General features: G+C 47.5%; 1 protein-coding gene across 9 annotated transcripts in view; it reads right to left on the reverse strand.

The window, feature by feature from the left end:
* Positions 1-19782, reverse strand: part of ZMAT4 (zinc finger matrin-type 4) — a 99688-nt gene that overhangs the window by 32746 nt on the left and 47160 nt on the right. For 7 of the 9 annotated variants that reach the window (XR_013942301.1, XR_013942302.1, XM_080568751.1 and 4 more), the window contains 2 exons: positions 7519-7608; positions 1384-1540 (listed from right to left, as the gene is read on the reverse strand). Coding sequence is in view for 7 of the 9 variants with exons in the window: in XM_080568751.1 (XP_080424877.1) it covers positions 1384-1540; positions 7519-7608 (247 nt within the window). In the remaining 2 variants the exon portion in view is untranslated. Of the gene's footprint in view, positions 1-1383; positions 1541-7518; positions 7609-12810; positions 12923-19782 lie in introns of all 9 variants that reach the window. The other 2 variants (XM_080568753.1, XM_080568754.1) reach the window with 2 other exon arrangements.

Consider the following 19782-nt stretch of genomic DNA (forward strand, 5'->3'; position numbering starts at 1 on the left):
GAGCCCATTACTCACAGAGCATGTGGTGCAGATCACTTATTGCCTCTGTGAGGCTGATCCAGATGATTAAAAAATTAGATAAAAACACAGTGCAAAGCTGCAGCTCTTTGAAAGTCATGCCTTGACACAGCCCTGCAGCCCCTGTACCTAACAGCAGCATAGCACAGCTGGTCGCTGCCAGAACTCAGAGACCCTACGTTAAGCCAGCCCCGTGCTGCTTCAGAGGTCTGTAGTGCAGCAGACTGTACGATTTGTCTCATCTACACATTGCCTGTCCATGCACATCTCTGATTTCATTTACAGAGGTGCCAATCCCGCTGCGCTGGCTCCCATGGGTTCCCCAGCCACGTGCCCAAAGGACCAGCGAAGTTCTCAGGTGCATCTCAGCAACCTCAGCGGGGACGCTGCCACACCTTCACTTAACAAGCCTTCTGAGAACGCCCTCGTTAGCTAAAACAAGCAAGCCACGATCTAATGCAAGTCCCTGTATACCCTCAGGCAAAGGCAATAGCATTTCCCAAGCCAATACCAATAAAGGACAAATGATATGCATCAGCCTCATCAGTCTGTAAAGTTAAAAACAACAACAAAAACACACGGGCAGCCAAAAAAAAACTTATTTAGTCATTTCTAAGATTTATGCACATCTTGTTAGGCAGGATATAAAGTGCCCAGAAAAATTCGTATTGTTCTAAAAGAAGCGCCACCAATACTAACAATGAAGTACAGACATCTGTCTGCAGGGCTACAGCACAACGGTGCTGCCTGTTTAGCATGAGGAATACATTGTTCAAGTGTCCTCTGGCCTGACAGCCCCAGGGGAAGTTTTGTTTTACAGTATATTAGTGTTTTGCAGGGACTTTATGGTTAAGCAAACAATAAGATGGTTAAATTATTTGATTCAAACATTCGACGTTTTAAATGTGAAAGTTAATAGGCTCACATTATTGGAATCACTGTGGAGGAAAGCGTGAATACCTGTCTGGGCAAAAATCAAAAGACAATCGATCCAAAACATTTTTAAAGACTATGTTTCCCTCTGAGGTAAAAGCAAATGGGATTCTGCTCTGTACAGTAACAGGAAAGGTTTATTAAGTGTATTAGCTGAGCTGTCAAATAACTTTTGATAATTAAAGCGAGGCTCAGCTATTTGTGCCCAGCGGAGATGATACTGTCTTCCACAGAGCAAAACATTTCAGAAACACGGAACCAGATACAGGGCTCTCACAGAAAGGCCAGCGCTGGCTGATAAGCCACTAATCTACGTGAACAAAGCAGACAATAACGAGTATCAGCAATTCCTAAAGGTCGTTACAAGAGGGGCGCAAGCAAGGTGCCCGTGCGCTGCCCCAGCCCGCGCCGGCCCCACCGCCTCACACCTACCTGCGGCCTTCAGTGCCGGCGGCTCACCTAGCAACAGTTTTAACCTTTTGGCATGGATTTTCCCTTGGTAATGCGATTCAGCCACCACTGCTGAGGTAAAGGACATGTTACATAGTGTGCAGCATTTGTTCTTATCCACCGTGTCACCATCACTGCCCTGGACGGAGACAAAAAAACACAAAAAACAGGTGCATCAGCCCACCAGGCAGCCACGGGGAAGCAGGGGAGGACTCCAGGTTATGTCGAGGGTGTGATTTCCAAGGGTCTCCTGCTCCATTTCTCCCCCAGACTCCGTGGGTATCCGCACAACGAAGCATCTCAGTGCGAAGGCTGTGTCCCTTTGCAAGCTCCTGGATGTCAGCTAATAGATGACCAGAAGTATTAAAACTTCAAGAACGTGACTGTATTCCAGTCCCAGCAAGAGGTTCTCTCTGCTACAGTGATGTAGGCAGGGCTCGTTCTTCACAGTTACCAGTCACTGCATTTTTATTTTTACAAATAAACCCTGATTTAATGAGAATATTGTCTCCATCACTCACTAAAGTTATTCTTGAAAGAATAAGAGCCAGCACGTCTCTGGCCAGCCGTGTAGCTGAGCTGAGACCTATCGCTCTTAGCACACCCTGTGAGAAAAAGTGGTTGCAGCTGAAGGCTGTCAGCAAAATATCATCCACACTGCTGCCAGCAAATGTTTGCGAACAAACAGTATCCACAGATACAAGGGTAACCTTACAAACAACTATTAAGCAGGGGAAAGAGGCGCATTTGCACCATTAGTCACAATTAATTATTCAATCCATTCCATAAAGGAAATAAGGATTGCATTTAGGACCATATATGCATGGCCTCTCTTTTCAGAAGATCGCAGTATGGCAGGTTGGTTGCCTAGCACAGTTTCTAAACGATCACTTTTGAAAATACTGCTCTGTGAAGAGCAAGATCTCTCCAAAGCTGGGAAATGACCTGCTGTATGCATGCAGTTCGCATCCTGGTTCATTCTCCGGGCACGAGGCCCCATGCCATGGCAAGACTGCCTCCAGGGACAAGCCATCTGGAGGCAGTCAGGTACTTTTATTCTTTTTTTTTTCTTTTTAAACAAATATTCTTCCGACTGCTGGTATATTGTCAAAACAGAAAACAGTCTGCTTTAGAAGCTGCAATCTTCACTTCACAACGAGTTGCAAATGCATTTTGCAATTCATCCATGTGCAAAGATAGAAGACGCTCAGGCGTTTACTGGGGCACCCTGTTTAGCCCAGTGCTGGCCACACAGCAAAAACGCACTCAAAAACCCAGTTCCCCTTTGTCAAATTTCATCCTTCTATTTGGACAGAGAATGAAGGTCCCAGCTTTTTAACTCCCCCATGCAAATGCGTGAGACAGTTCTAGCCCAGACTTCTCCCCAGGTCACACGCAGCACCGCCAGAGCCCCAGTAGCGCTGCCACCACCAGCACATCCCAACCAGCGTCCGGCCGGCTCCTCCAGACATGTCCTCGGCTCTCACGGACGGTGCCCCAGAGTGCCAGGCACACAAGCTCCTGCCCCGTGCAACCCCCACGCAAAGCAGCACCGCATGCAGTGACCCTGAGTCACGCACCGGGGGTGCCCCCTGAGCCCCCCAGCAGATGTGGAGCAGAATAAAGGCACTGCAAGACCTGGAACAGCGAACTGATTGTGCAGTGGCACCCAACCCACTGTTTAAGATCGTCTTCTCCCAAGAAATAAGAACAATTAGAAGGAGGACTGATTTTCATTGCTTTTTTTGTTGTTGTTATTAACTATAAATCAACTTAAACCTTGGGAAGAAATCTCAAGAGGTGATAAGTACTGTTCTGGGTGTAATTTGCACTTCTTTTAAATAGGATTCTCTCAACATATTTTATGTCTTCAAAGAGAAATCACTTGAAAGTTAAGAGCCGAGGAAAAATTCCCAGACTCTATTGATCATCAGAGGTGGTAACATATAAAGAGGCTCCAACAGAGCTCATTTGAAAACCTGATACACTTCAGTGTTTACGCACTAGGGTCCCTTCCTCTGCTTGCTCTGCTCTTCGGTGATGTTTTTTTCTTCCCAACCTACTTTCACAGATACACTGCTTTAAAAAAAAAAAGAAAAGCGTTCAAATGACCCTCAGACCCCCCAAATTCACAATTAAACCAATCCACTACACATTTATCCTAGATCACTACACATCTTATCCAAGCTCACTGATGTTTCTGGGTGAGCATCTCAAAGCCCGGGTGGGGATTTCACCACCAGACTGGCATTTGCTTGACGAGCAGTGGCCCTAATTTCCTGGTCAGTCCGAGAGCCCCAGGCTTTGCCTAAAACACAAACAGACCCTTGCTCTAACAGCCAGCCATTTTTCACACCCTGAATGCTGTTCTTCATTAGCAGTATCGAGACGTTTGGAGAGACCTTAGGTACCCGCACTTGCAGCATTTGTCGCAGCATCACCTTCCTTGGACTCTGCACTATGCTGTCCAGAGGCTAGACCCAGCCCTGAAGGGTAATTACGCCTTGGTGCTTTGTCAGCGGCTGTTTTACCTGTAAACAGATGGGCTGGGGGGAACCTGACCCCGGTGTCTTTTGTCACCTGTTGAATGACGCTGCGTTGATAGGATTGTGCAGCCAAGCAGTAAAACAACGTCGCTTGTCGGCCAGATCACGCAGGGGCCAGCGCTGCCGGCAGCCCGGCCAGCCCGGACCAGGGCAGGAGCCCCCCACACCCCGCAGCACCCCTGGGTCCCTTCCCACTGCTCACCTTGCCCTGCTCAACCTAAAGCTGAAAACATCTCAATTTAGCTTCCATAAAACCCAGACCAGCAACTCTAGCCCCGTGCTACATAAGCTGAGCCAATGTGCAAGGATTTTTTTCTACTGTTTGTTTTTGCAATTTTCTCCAGGCAGTCCCTTCTCTCTAACCTTTGCAAAGATGTACCGGTGACAGGGCTAATGAACTTGCATCAGCTGAAGCACAGCACAACATGCACAGCCTCGGAGATCAAGTATCTGTTTCCCAGGGCTGACATTGCTCCTCTTTCCCCCCGCTCTGCAGCAGCGCAGGCCAGCCTAATTCATAGGGCTTCTCTTTGTAATATTATACATTTCAAAGCAAATCTTGTACATCCAACAGAATTAACTTCAGTTATTCAGATGCCTGTTAACAAGCCACTAAAAGGCATAATCCTCACACAGGGCCAGGCAGTTGCAGTCTTTTACTGGATGTTGCTTAAGCAATCCTCAAGAAAAGTGTGGATATTTAATCCATAGATGCAAATCTGCTGTCTTCATTTCCTAGTTTTTATTAAGAAGAAAAGATTATACAAACCCTTGAAATACAGCAGTATAAAACACACCACTCAAGGCACTGCAAAGTGTCTTTTAAATTTGAGTTAATTCTCTGTGCATGAAGAAGGTGCTGCTGTTAAAGTGCGATTTCCACAATGCTCAGCATGAAGTTTAGACCGCTTGCCTGCTCTTTTGGAGCCTGCTCTTCTTGTGGTACAAGCAAAGAGCAAGTACCAATTTATGGCAATCTAAATTCGAAACAGGCTTTAGGGAGCATCTTAAGACCTATAAATCCACTGAAAAAAGCCAACCCTAGATGAAGTGAGGGATGCGTTTCACAACACAAGCACATGTGCCAGAAAGAAAATGATGATTAAAGCAACTCCACCATCTTACAGTACAAGTAGGGCTAGAAAGAATTGGAAGGCTTTTTTCCCAGCCCAAAGAGTTCATTTCCTAGCATATCAGAAATTTTCATCATGTTTGCCCTGATTATAACTGGGGTCCTACTTTGTTGGTTTTTTTTCAAGTGAGAAAACCCTGACTAAAACTAATTCTGAGACTTGAGGTTATGACTTCCAATTTCAGAGTGGCCCTGACACAAGCTGTGACTTTCTCGGATTGGTTTCAGCTGAAACCCTAAATGGAAATTTAAAATGAAATGTCAACCATCACTCAGTACACCAAAGGCATGAGATTTGTCCCTTCTCCCCATAAAAAAAAATAAAATAAAATAGTAATGAATAGTCCAACAATTAGGATGTCACCCAGTGCAAAACTAATTGTATGTCTAGGTCTTACTTTGCAAGGATAATGGGTGTTTTAGGAATGCAGAATATTTTTATACTCCTCAAATAATAGCATATACAGCCCTTCACACCATTGAGAGGCCAGGTAGGAAATGTTGTCTCTTGAACGATTTCATCGAGCATCTACAGCTGCAGAAACTTTTCCTTCTTATTGTCACTTGGAGAAAGACAAAGTATTTTTGTTTTGTGGCCAAAAGGATACAAAAGAAATGGCATACAGTCATGTAACAGTGCAGTTTTTGATGAAAGAAGGCTAATACTCCCTTTTTAGTTGTGGAAATTTAATTGGTTTGCAAGGATTATTTCTAATATTCATTAAAGTCAGTATGTCATGGCTTGACTAACGTTGCTAGATATCCGAATTTGGCAATACAGCTGCGTTCTGTACACAGTAAAGATGTTATCATGCTGCCTCAGAGATGTCCTAAATATTTCTGTACTATTTAAATGCTAAAAGCTTGGATAATAGCTGATCAGCAATAGGGCTACTTTGCAAATACTGCGCTGTAAATGTTGGCAGATTTTCCCTGCTACATTTTTATAATATAAATAATTTCAGAATGTAGGTCTTGCATAGCATATCATTCACCTGTTTCATAAGGACTTATTCAATTCATGCCCCATTAAGGGCTGCCCGTGGCACAATCAAATAGCAGGAAACATAGAATTACCTTAGTCCTCACTGTGCCCTTTCATAAAAGAAATGGGAATTTGTTCAGCTTTGACTTAAGGTCTGTTTGGTTCTCTCTGTCCACCATATCCATGTGCTAAGGTGCACGTGCAGGCCTGGGGTTTCTCGTTTGATGTAATGAAGCTCATTAAAGAATTATGTTCCAAGTCTATATGTGCATGTCCACTCTATCTTTAACATCCTGTAATTAATAATTCGGCAAAAATAGCGTGAGATTCTGTTGTTATGGGGTAGATTGCATCTGCAATTACCCTGTGTGCAACATAAAAGTTCTACTAAAATTTTAATTACTGTGTGAAGGAGCTTTCAGATCCCTTTGGCAACACTCGCAGGCTTCTTCCTTTAATTAGAAGATATCTCGCTAAATATTGATAGCATTAAGCCACAGCCACAGTCGCACAGATCTGAAATGGCTTGGATGCTATCTGCTGGAATCTCATCAGCTGCTCTCACACGGGCCTGGGAACACGGGAAAGAGCTGAATGAATAATTCACGGAGAATCATTCACTTATAAACGTAGTCTGCCTTTATTGCCCGACAAATGGCTGTGGGCTGGTCTGATTGCCTCACGTCTGTGTTTATGTGAATGCAGCTGAAGAACCAATCGCATTTTTTTAAACTGCAGACTGATTGCAAAGCCTCCACGAGGAGCCTTTCAGCTGCAGCACCCTGTTTCCATCGACTCATAGAAAAAATCAGGTCAGAGGAGACCTGTGGAGGTCGCTTTAGTCTCGGGTGACCTTTCCGGTCACGCTGTGGTTTCCAGCTGCATCATGGCACCGGGACGGCAGGGACACCTGGAGCTGAGTCCGAGCGGGGGGCACAGGTCTGAGGCACAGTCCTCCCCTTAGGGCCCAGAACACACTGCACTGCCCCCAAAGTGCTGGACAAACAGTAAGTTTTGCAGTTGCGTATGAAAAGCTGCTGGCTTCGAGCACGGCAGCTCTAAAGCCTCGGCCAGAGCCACCGAGGAGCAGCCTCCAGCCTCCCGAACACCCAGCCATAAGCCTCCCTGCAGCAATTTACCCTTTCTGACTTTTGCACAGTCTCTCAACAGCAAAAACCAGGCCATTACAGGTAGTTTGGTCTTTGTTAAACTAAATAAATGCTGGATATCTGCAGTGAAAGAGCATTCAAATAACTAAAAATGCAATTACTGTTGCTGACGTGCATAATATTTCTTGTACAGTTTATTGAAAATTATTTCCAGTTACTTAGCATTTCAGCTAATCTAATGTTACCTCTGGGTACTTGGTTATCTGTAGCTGTTACAGAAAAAAAATGCACAGAGTCAATGATTCACAAAGCAGTTGAGTAAACAGGGACTCAAATTATACCCACATTTTCTGATCGGAGCTTTTTAGCTGGACAGCCTCCATCTATGGGATGAAGCATATAATAGAGGCGAACTTTGCTGGCATGTTTCCGACTCTGGAAAAAGAAAGAAAAAGAAAAAGCAAGAAATGAAGTTACAAAAAGCAAGATGCTCCACTGCACTGCATACAAAACCAAACTGCAATAAGACTTCACATCCCCTTGAGATGCGTATCCAACATGGGATGAAAAAAGGGGGAAAAGACCCAGGTGAGGAACACCTGCATCTCGTGTAGGTTTCCAGGAGCTTTCACAGAGCTCTCCCCCGAGCTGAACTGAGCTGCAGGGAGGTTAGGGCACCTGCTACTAGCAGGAGAAATGGTCCGCCTTCACCCCACTCTGTGTGAAGTCCTGCTGCCTACAGCTCCCCGAAGGCACAGAGGAAATAAAGAGGCAAGAGAAGAGCAGTGTTTGTTATCAGACCATTTCCACGCCAGGAGAGACTGAAAAGATCAGGGTTATTAAGCTTCAGGAGAAGACAGGATGGCATCATAAGGGATTAGATGCATACACACAGACAGAAACCCACAGTTCCTACACTTCCAGAAGAATAAAATACATAAAGGGAATAAAAACTCACTCTCTAGGAAATAAGCCAACTGATACCTGCCAAAGGTTTGAAAGAAATTTCTCCCATGGGTAAATTATCAGATAATTGTGCATTATATGAAATCTCCTGCTTTCCTCAGAAGCAGCTGGGGCTGGCTCCGCATCGCCCTCCAGCACCAGCGCCGCATTGGGCGCAGCCGGGGCGTACCCGCAGGAGCGATGCCCTGGTCACACCAACAGGCAGAGCCATCCCTGCAGTTGTCACCCTGCAAAGGAAGATGTAAACGCTCCTGCAGCAGGAGCGCAGACACGCACCTTCAAAAGCACTACCTCGCAATCTTGCCTTCCAGTAGATATGAGGGGAAAATAGCCTGTAACTACTAAATAGGTGCATCCAGGGCCCAGACATGCACGGCAGCTATTATTATGCAAATGTTTTCTCAGAATCTCCATTTTTGATTGCCTCACGGAACAATGGCACCATAATATTACAATTTCAGATCACAGATTTGCAATTTTAAAATATTAAATTATCATTAGCATGTACTGGAACATTCTTTTTCCTGTGGTGTGAACGTGGAGCTAAATTTGCACAGAGCTAAATTTGTATGCATAAATGTGACTACGCAATAATTTTTTTTAATGGAGCAAATCAGTCAAGATAAATAATGGCAAATATCTTTCCCTAATTTCACTTCCTGTATGCATTTAGAAACCGCAATTTTTCCCTGACAGACCTCAATCTCTCTCTGAACCTGCTGCTATCAGAGCTTAGCACAGGAAACCCCAAAAGCTTCAGCCACCAGTGATTAGCAGTCCAGATAGCGATGGCATAATTAAGAAATGACAACATAAATGTTTGAAAGGCAAAGGACAGTCGTGGAACATCAGCCTCGCTATCTGGCGCTGCTCCTACCTCCTGCCTCGATGTTTTTTTGTCTGGTTTCTCCTCCTAGAGCTCCGTGCCCCCGTGCATGCACCCAGCTGGCTCTGGTCAGCCTGGGGCAAGTACAGGGACAAACTGCAGGCACAGGGCTCCTTCACCCGCCTGGCCCCGACACCTCGTGTGCTAGAGCTGGATGGGCCAGGAGGGCGACGTGGCCACCTGCAGCCCTTGGAGCATCCAGCCAGCCTCAGCATCCTTCCCGCACACACAAGGTTCTTCCCTTGGGTTGGGCTAATCCTGCACTTCACGATGTCTACTTGTATGCAGCTACAGCCTGTGGAATTTATAGGTTACAAAGGGTTTTTTTTTTGTTTTTGTGTTTTTTTTTTTTAACCTTTTAAATATGAAAAGATTTTAACAGTAATCATTCCTATTGTTCTTTTCTGTGGCACTCACCTGTGCAATACACGATGTCTGAATGTCAGCAGTAAAAGGCAACAAAGCTTCAGCCTTTTGTAAAACACCTCTTACTTTAGTTATGCATTTTTTGGACTTATGAATGCTAAGGAAAAGGAATAACTTATGTTTGGCATAATTTTAAACTACACAGCTCCCTGTGCAGCCTTATTATCCTACGGTTATAAAAGCAGAGCTTAAAATCATCCCCAGCTTTTGCAAGTACGTAGTGAGTACCTCATTCCCTCTGAGGAAGCAGAGGTAGCACAGCCTATTTGTCAAACCGTTTTATCTCTGGTCTTTCCTGCGTTTACACGTGTATTTATCATCCTAACACCACGGCACGAGTGAAGCGATTGCGCTTGGTGTGCTGCTCGCCAACAGCCCTGCTGGTTATCTTCTCTCCACAAAGCCACCGAACCCCACCGCAGTAGTGGTGTGCGGGGAAGGTGAGCGCCGGGCGCTGCTCACTTGCCATCCGAGTGCAGGTACGTGAGGAACAGGGGCCAAAGGCACAGCCGCACACAGGAACCACAAAACCAGGATAAATGGGATCAGGGCTCACACAGCTCCTGTTTTGATCCCCCTCACAGCACCCAGGAGCCTTAAAAAAGACAAAATTTTGTCACAGCTGTAAATGCGTGGTCTGGAACAAGAACACCACCTTTGAAGGTATCTGCCTGCTCATCAATAGCCGCCACAACTTATCCTAGGGTGCACTAAGAGAGTGTTTCTGTGCCTGTGAATATTTCTTTTGTAGCTTTACAAAGTGTTATGCCAAAGGCACTTTCACTTGAATTCTGTCTCTAGTGTCTGGAAACAACTCCTATAGCAGGGAAGAGGTCTAGCTTAATACTACTTGCTTTAAAAACAACCCTCTCTGTGTGACATGGGGGGGAAGCTCAGAAAGGCAGCTTTCACATAGCAACTGCAGGCTTCTGCATTGTAAGCTCCTGCTATTGTTAGAAGACTCATCAATAAAAGTAAACAGATCATTTCTGTCTATGTCAAATCTATTCTAATACCAAGGACTGTGGCTGAGGCAGCAGCATCCCAGCAATGCGACCCTAACACAGAAAAGAACAAAGCAGAGCTAAGTTGCGCTATGAAATGCGATTTGATTTTGCATAAATCAAGTTTTGCAGCACAGTTCTGTCCAGAGCGTGCAGCAGGGAGGCGAGAGCAGACAATCAGGGCTCTGTGGGAAGGACAGCAGCTGGCAGGACCCTGTGAGCTGCAGGCGAGGCTGCTTTCGGACAGAGCAGATGATTTCTGCCTCTGGAGCTAGGACAGCAAGGGATGAGAAGTGAAAGCGCTGGCTTATGGAGGATTTGCTCGCTACTGCAGTAATTTAGCAGCTTTTTTTTTGTACATTTACCAGCAACAGCAATGTCCTTGGGAAGGACCGAGGCACCTCTCCCTCTACAGGGCCAGGAGCCCCTGGAAGAGGCGTTTGCTGGGGGTTTGCTGGGCTGGGCAGCACCCGCAGCGACGCCTCCTTCCCGCAGTCTGGCCGGGGGTGCAGGAGGCTCCCGGCAGCCCCAGCCCAGCAGCCTGCGGCAGCCCCAGGGTCTGTTCCCACCTTGCACTGCTGATTTAAGCTGACCTGACAGTCTGAAATATTTCACCATCTTGCAAGAGACTTCTTCCCCTGCCCCAGCCACCTCACCAGCTTCAGACCAACTGCTCTGCTGCTTTCCTCATGCTGTGAGCGCTTCTGATCCGATTTCTCTATTCTCCACAGTTCAGTTTATCATCTGCTTTTTCACTCTTCCGCTCGCAGCATCATGTTTTCAGTCAGCCTGCCTTTCCTGTCTTGCTCCCCCCTCCTCTGTGCCCTGCTCTCGAGCCGAAGCCACCAGACCCCCTTTTTCCGGGGACACACAGTGCGTCAGACACAGGCAGAGACGAGCAGGAAATGGGAAAAGGAACTGTAATGGCAACGCTAATGGCTGTGGCTTCACTTAGCTTGTAATAAATTCTTTTCCAGAAGACCGTTGGTTGGATTTTAATCCTTTTAGTGTGTACTGTGTCGATCTTTTCTGTACGCTGGCAATTTCTTAATTAAATTGCCACAAAACATGCAGTCATACGATTACATCAGCTTTATTATCTGTATGTGCCCTACTTGTAATCTCATCAAAAGAGATAAAGTTATTTTGGCTAGACCCGGCTCCCTACACTTCTCGCAGAAGGCCAGTCACACTGTCTGCCTGAGACCACCCCGTGCAGCCCCCTCCAGAGCCCCACAGGCAAGGCCGGAGGGGCTCTGCCCCCCGGTGCCTCCCAGGAGCTCCCTGCACTTCCCAAGGCCTGACGAAGGCCAGTGGTGATGATGCTGGGTGCGTGGCCAGCTCCTTCCGAGCACTGGTTTGCAAATGACTGGACTTGCTGATTCAAAAAAGCAACATCCTAGATTTCATAATCGTTGTTTAACAAACTTTCCAATTCCTACTGGAATGGAACCAATTTCTCCCTCATTCTGTGATATAACAACATCCTCTGCTTTTTTAAAATAGAGGACAGAAGTATTTTCAGAAAACGCCTTCCTTTTTTTGCCTCTCCTACCCACACAACGAGCAAACACTATTGTCAAGATCCCCGTTGTTCACTGCAGAGACAAACTCCGTCTGTTATTCCAGACGCTGCTGGGTGCCAATGTCCTTTTTCTCTCTTTGTAATTTTTGCAAAGCCTCATTTATAATTTATGGTCATTTCTATCCACTTCCCCTTTTCCTCTGTGAGTTAATTTTTTAAAATGTGTCTACTCATACTTGTTACTTCCTGGGCATACAGATACGTGTCCGTAATTCCCAATTACATACAACTGGATTTACACTGCTAGGAAACTGGCTTCTTTAAAGCAACAGGTAGACACGTTACCAGTTTAGACATTAATTTGCTCACACGTAAAGGTAATTAACTGCTGATCTATTCACCCAAGGAACCACTGGCCCCTTCCATTTTCTCTACATCCATGATCATTCCCTCCCAGCCTGTTTAGTCCAGAGAATTCCCTAGCCTGGGGGCTCTGACGCGCTCCATGAGCAGTCCCTGCTACGGGCCATGGGGACCATTTCACAGGCCCCAGCAGCATCTCCTAACTCTTTATTCTGCAACTTAACAAATGGAACAAAAAAAAAAAAAAAAAAAAAAGACTTCAGATGCTCCAAGTAAAACAAATAGTGGTGACCTGCTGCACCCAAAGCCGGTGACTTGTAAGGGATTAAAGGGGCTGCTTTGTCTTCCGCTCTGCTCAGCTCTACAATCACGCAAGGTCAAAATGTCCAGCCCAGGCCTGGCAAGTTTAATTAAAATCAACATTGTTGTTGCTACAGCCACCTTCACAAGAGAAAACCGCTACTCACTCGAGACTCCTTTGAGTGTGTCCCTGGATCAGCGCCCATCGCCACAGCACATTTCCCGAGGAGCTCGGAACCGGCACCGGGAACACCTCCCCCCCTTACCTGGACACCAAACCTAGGAGGAGCAGCACAGTCTGAGAGAAGGGTTCCTGGGCTGATCTTGCTCAATGGCAGAGAAAATGCTGCCCTTGGGTTTCTCCCCTTGGTGCAGTCTCCGACCCACAGGCAAACCAGGGGGGTCGCACCATGCTCTGTGCAGTGGGGACAGCACAGGCTCCAGAGCTGTGTGATGCTCACTTGCTTACAGGATTTATTCCCTAGCTGGAAATCCCTGCCCTGCCATCCTACAACTGCCCATTCAACCAGGACCTCCGCTCAGCTCTGCAGGCTCCTGCGTGATAGATAGCTGCAGGCCAGCAGAACGGTAAGGCATGAATTTTCTGTCTCAGGAATCACCATTTCATCTTTAACTTCACCATCTCCTATACTGATTTCAGCTGTAGCCAAAGTATCTCTGGTCCTGCACACCGCAGTGTGCCCAGCAGGGAGAACAACCGCTGCCTGCTCCCAGCTGCTGCTCCCAGAGTATGGGGCGGCACGGCTCGGCACTGCGCCCCCATCCGCCCCGAGCACCCGCGGCTGCCGCCAGCTCCGCTTCTCCCCCAGACACGATGAGAGTCCCTCATCGCTTCTCCAGCATTTCTGATGCAGGTGAGCTGTACATTCAGGCTAATGCAACTCTGCATTTACATTTCTGTTGGATTTGTTTTGCAAGCAGTGCACATCCCTGCGAATGTGCCCAGGGAAAGGGGAGCTGGGAGAACACGAGCAGGGCAGGAACCTCTGAGGCAGGCTTCGTGCAGCAAGCTTGACCTTTGCTGTTTGCTGGCAACCAGCTTCCCGGCTGTACACAAGCCTTTTATCAAGGTCTTTGTGGCATTTAAAACCCTTTAAACTTGCAGAACAGCAGTTCCTCAGGTGTCCCTGCCGCAACATGCCTTTACCCTCAGAGCTGTGCCAGGGGCGTGTACAGAGGTGCCGTGGGTGGGTGCCTTCGCCGCAGCCGTGGGTTTGCTCTGCTGCCTTGAGCCAAGCCATGCAGAGACGTCAGGTTCCCCCTGACAGAAGCAGATCAGTTTCAAGCAGCTCGAGCCCAGGTTTCTCAGCTCAGGCTGGTCTGCCGCAGGTACTCAGGGTGCCTGAGGCTGCATTAACCTCACTGTTACGGTCCTGACACAAGTGGGAAACAGCACCAGAAGAGTTAACTCAGATACATCTCCTCGTCACAAAACTTACCCAGCACAGTGCTGCAAAGCAGCAAACAGCGGCAATGCTTGGCTGTTCTCATTCTATCTCTGTGTGTTTGAAACAAATCACTTTTAAAGTATGTCAGTGCAACTCGCTTCTGAGAACCTGCTCAGCCCCGGTGCAGCGCGTGGGCGGATTTTGTCACAACACACAAAGACAACTAAAGACTCTGCTTTCAAACACCTGGAATCCAAATCCAAACACAGCTTTGAGTTTAAAATATTAAAGAAAAGCAGGAATCAATATCTGGAACAAACAAATGCCTTCCCGTGCATCAGCACAAAGGGGCTGCCGCAGGAAAGAGAGACTTCTCCCCGGGGACGGCGTGGCCGGGGGCTCATCCCAGTCACACCGCTGAGCGAGGTGCCCTCGCTTCCAGCCCAGGAGCCTCCCCGGCTTGATGGGGCATCCCCTGTGCCTCTCCATTACCTCCAGCCCCAGGATCTCACCCCTGGTGGGTTTTAGCCAGAAAAAGGGACTCTGTACAGAGGGAACCTTGGAAGGGAGCTGCATGAGAAGTCTTTATCTGTTCTGCTGCTGCTGCTGTTTAGCAATAGGTTTGGACACTGGGAGTGCATTAAAAATAATGCTTGGCCATTAATGTTTACAACAGTATAGCAACATGGAGCCTTGTAAAATACCAGTTTAATTTAAATTGGTTGCCTGGAGCACACTGATCCAGTAGCTAATACTGCCCTGGTGAGTATGTACTTACTGTATGCAGAAAAGGGAAGAGGTATCACAGCAATCTCACCATAAAAACTGACACCCACGTATATCTTTCATATATGCTGTGAGGTCGCATTTACTTCAACATATTTTACTTGCTGCTGGTAAATGGCACGACACAAAGCGGATGCCAAGGCAATTTGCAAAGGTCTATATGTGCACATACAAAAAACAGAATGGCACCTACATCATCTTCGCAACCAAACCACACACACACACACACACACATTAGAAGCTTTCTTTAGTCTGAATTTCGTTTCCTAAACTGAGGTTCTACCAAATGCCAGTACAATCTGCAGAATAATCTGCAGAAGTTTGAGCAGCCACTTGAAACCATATACTGTGCATACAACGCAGCAAAGCAAATTCTCAGCAGTTGGTGGGACGGACACAGGAACAACAGGTAGGACATGTCCCCTCCTCCTTCGTCCTCTGAAGTATTTGCAGGTTATTCTCACTAGGGCAAACCAAAACTCTGCAGGTAAGTGCCATGGCACAACAGGCCAGCTATCAATGCTAGCATTCCCTTCAGCAGCACCCAACCAACACCAACAGACACCTTGACAGACCAGAGCCCTGTGTACTTTCACTTCCAGCTGAAATGTGTCCTTTCTGCTCCTCCATCCTGGAAATGCCTGTAGCATCTCGTGTGGGGAGCTCACATCACACACAGAATATTCCAGCTCCTTGTGTTCTGGTGCAGCATTTATTTTGTTTACTGGAATATATGCCCCTTCACTGCATTAATATTTCAGATACAAGATTGCCTCTCTGAGCACACACATTTTGATCCTTAAAGCACTGATGTGCCAATGGTAAACAATGTTTATTATTCCTACTGACAAGCCATCGTTTTATGCAAAGTTTCCCAGAGCAGGACAGCCCAACTGGAAGCAGATTAACTTGAGCACCACTCCAGCCCGTGCAGACAGAGTATTGATGGGGCTGTCGATACTGCTCTCCTGCTTCGCCCACTGTGACAGGGTGAGAAATTCCAAAGAACACTCGGCTCCCGGAGATGAGCCAAAGGGCACAGCACTGTATTTGTTCTCTGGAGTTTGCTCTGCGTTTGAATTTTAATACGCTTTGCCTCTGCCCTCCCCCTGCCTCTCAGGCTACACAGAGAGTGTTTAAGCATCATTCCTTCATTTCGCAAGGTGAGCCAATAACAGCACATTCACGTGACACTTTCCTGGGCTTCTCTTCCTTCAAACCTGGTGTATTTCTTCATTTTAAATGAAAAAGTAAAGTACCATCTGAACACCTGAGGCAATAAAGATTACAATGAAGAAAAGCGTTATAGCAGCTTAAGGAGCAAATGCGGTGATGAATATGCAGCTCAAGGTGGAATCTGAAAGCAACTTTGCATATTTGGTAATTTTCCTGCAGGATTTTCAAGGAGAAACTTGAAAATAAATTGTACCATCTTTCTAATGGCTGTGAATACTTCTATACAGCAATGAGGATTCAGAACTAAGAAACCTTATCTTTCTAATTTACAGAGCAGCACACCAAAGCGACTGCTACAGCCCTCTCTCAAAGACAGAGCTGGTAGAGGGTGTTAAATTATGGGTAATCAAGACATTATCCAGGAAAGAGGCCTGCCACTCCAGAAGGATGCAGAAATACATAAATCCTCTCTGGAACACAGGTTTTGAATGCATTTCAGCAAGTAAACCACATCTTATTTCCCCTCTTGTCCTCAGCTTGGCACAGGCCACTTCCACAACCATTGCTGCCCGCTGACCTTCTCTGATTTCTCCGATGCTCTTCCCCTTGCAGAGGGATAACGGCGGTCGCTGAGTGTATTGATCCACTGCTGAAGTGGTCACACAGCTGCAGGGGCTTCTGTTCACAGAGCAACAGCCCCAGTCACTTCTCTACAATGCTTTTGAAGGGTGAAAGGCATTGGAATAGCGATGCTTTGCTGATAAAAGCTGCAGGAGCTGATTCACGACCACGCTGCTGTGACACGAGCCTGAATCCCAGCCTTTCCACCGGCTCCCACCTCCTTGCAAAGGGCTCTGCGCTAAGGTGTGGACACTGGGTCACTGCTCTTTTTCCACTTAAAAATAAAAATCCGTCCTCTCATTTCAAAGTTGTGTTGGAAGACACACGCTGTCTGTGCAATCAAAGACAGAGCAGGAAGGTGCCTTTTTGGCGCGCTGCCCGGCCCCGCAGGAACCCTACAGCAATGCCCAGGGCCTTGCCCCTCGCCCCTGACCCTCCTCCGCCTCCAGACAGAGTTGCACAAAGCACATAAAATAAGGGCAGTATTTTGCTGTATGTCAAGTTGGTAGCAAAAACATGCTGCAAATACTCTGATTCTTTTGTCATTTTTCCACTACACTTGCCCTTGGAAATAATACTGCTTAATACTGCACGACTGACATCAAATTATTTCTTATTCCTGGCAAAGTCCTGCAGCAGAAAATAAGAGTTATTGGTTGATGATTTGGGGAAGGAGACGAGACAGCGATTGGAACTGACTATTCCTGTTTGGCAAGATAAAAACATCCCCCTTTCATACACCATTTCCCTCTCTTTTCTTACAGAGGGACGTCTTATTTTGCATGCGCAAAGGAGCCAAGATTTCACCACCTGGCACAAAGGCTGCAGGCCTCCCTTGGCTGTGATGAGGAGCCAGGGGATGAATTCCCCAGCTCTCCCAGTTCTGGCTCAGTCACGGCGCTGTGGACCCATACAAACCACAGCACGGAGGAAGATGCGTTACCCACGCAGCCCTCTCCAGCTTTGCAGCCCAGCCTCCAGCAGGTGCCTCCCCCCTGCTCCCCACATGGGCCAGCACCAGGCAGCAGCAGAGGGGAGCAGCCCCGGGCCCGGGGTCCCCATGTAGCTCCCCGAGCAAGGCTGGAGCCCCCCAGCAGCACTGAGACACCTGGATGAAGCTGGGCACATGCCAACAGCAGGGTTGTGCCTTCCGAAGTGCTGCACTTTTCCCTGTGGCGAGGGCTGGCAGCTCTGGGCAGCACGGAGCTCTCGTACCTTCACCAACAGAGTTTTGTAAAAGAATGGTCATGTTGTGAATCCTGATATTACAGAAGTGAATATTCTCACCATAAACTCAATTTGTCCGTCTGTCCAGGGAAAAGAAACACCTTATGACTCAAGTGTCTAGCAGGAAGAATGGCCTTCTCCATTCATGTAGCAGATCCTCGGAATGAACTGCTTATGAAACAGTGTCAGAGCAAGAATTATTTGCAGAAATTATTCTCCAATAATTTTCCATGATTAATGTATGTGGGGAAAATCACAGACAGCTTGTCCAGTGTCTGAATAAAAAAAGGCTAAGTTCACCTAATAAATGATTCACTAGGCATTATTTGCTCAGGTCTCTCAGAACCACATCCAGCTTGCATTGGAAAAGAGACTGGAGCTGCAGAAAGATTTCCAGTTTGGTTTTGCAGCCAAAGCACAGGGTGCCCACAGAGCCTCCCCATGAGGTTCAGTGCCACACCAAGCCACGGCAGGGCAAATGCTGCACACACTGACAGCACGGGGAGGAAACATCCGGAACGCTGCTCTGCCCATGCCCCGGTGGCATCCCCCTGTGGAGCTGCGCCTTACGCAGCATCGCCTTCCCAAAAACCTCAGGGCAGATCTGCAGACCTCCTGCCATGCCCGTGGTTTCCTCACACTGGGATGCGAGCAGAACGCGTGTTCCCTCTGGGGCAGCACCCGGAGCCAGCGCTCAGTAGTGCCATGTCCCACAGCGAAAGGCTGCCGCAGAGGCACCGCTGCAGGGCGGAGGCACGCCAGCCTGCCGTGGGGGAGAAGCCAGGCCGGGCAGGGGCCAGTCCCGTCCCCCCCGGCTCCCTCCATCCCTCCAGTGCCCACGCTCTGCTCTGCGCCACGCAGCCCGGCTGGATAACGGCACTGTTGTGCCAAACGTCTACGGCGTCTGCTGGGATTTCACAGGAGATGACAAATGAGCACAACACCTCGCGCTAGAAATATACAACAGAAAAACGTGTTGTTTTCCACATTTTGAAAACATCTGCTACGAATTAATGATTCAGCTCATACCTACAATTACAGACACAGAAGAAAAGAGATTGGCTGAGCACCCCACTGCTCTCACATCGCTACTACTGTTTCTGCAGCAATGCTTCTGCCTCCTGTAGACCAAAATTTGGCAGCCGCATCGCCCATTTACCAGGATCTGGAAGGTGTCCCTACAACTGCAGCCTTTGACTTCACAGTGGCTGCTGTGGTCTGTGCTGCACAGAGGGCAGCCAAGGGAGTATTTACAGGAAACGTCTCAAGGAATTTGCCAAAACAGACATGTACAATGCCTTATAAATAAATGTGTATTATTGTTACCGTTATTTATTAATGCAGCACAGCATCCTTGGATACCGTACATTGATTAAGCTTCCTGCATGTCTTCACTGGCCATACTGAGACAAGTGTCTACCCTATTATACCTACTCAGAGCAAAATTTTAGGAAAAATTCATCTTCGAGGCCTTGTAGCAGTCTGGTTCTGTTGAAATGCTGCAAACACACTTACTTTAGCATATTCAAAAGCAAGGGCAAAATGCAGCTCAGCCACTCAGACCCTGCAAATGCTGAAATCTGTCATCCCCAAGCTCTCCACGTTCATCGCTTCTTTCTCCTAGAGTCCCCCAGGGAACACTGAACCTGTATCAATGATCCCTTGCACATGCCACCAACAGCACAGCCCTGTGGCACCACCAAGGCCAGTCTTCTGGTCCCCTGGGATTCGTACCATGCAAAGGGTGATCACCTGCTCGGTAATCCTTTGTGCACCACAAAAAGTGACCCCGCACCCTGCTCTGCATCTGAATATGAAGGAGAAAACCTGTTCTCCTGTCGGGTTGCTGCCAAGATGGCACCTAACCTGGGACCTCGGCCCGCGCTGCCGCAGGCCTCCTCAGCACCGGCTCCCCGGCCT

The sequence above is a fragment of the Anser brachyrhynchus genome (genome assembly GCF_964034855.1).
Source record: "Anser brachyrhynchus genome assembly, chromosome: 26".
NCBI lineage: Eukaryota > Metazoa > Chordata > Aves > Anseriformes > Anatidae > Anser > Anser brachyrhynchus.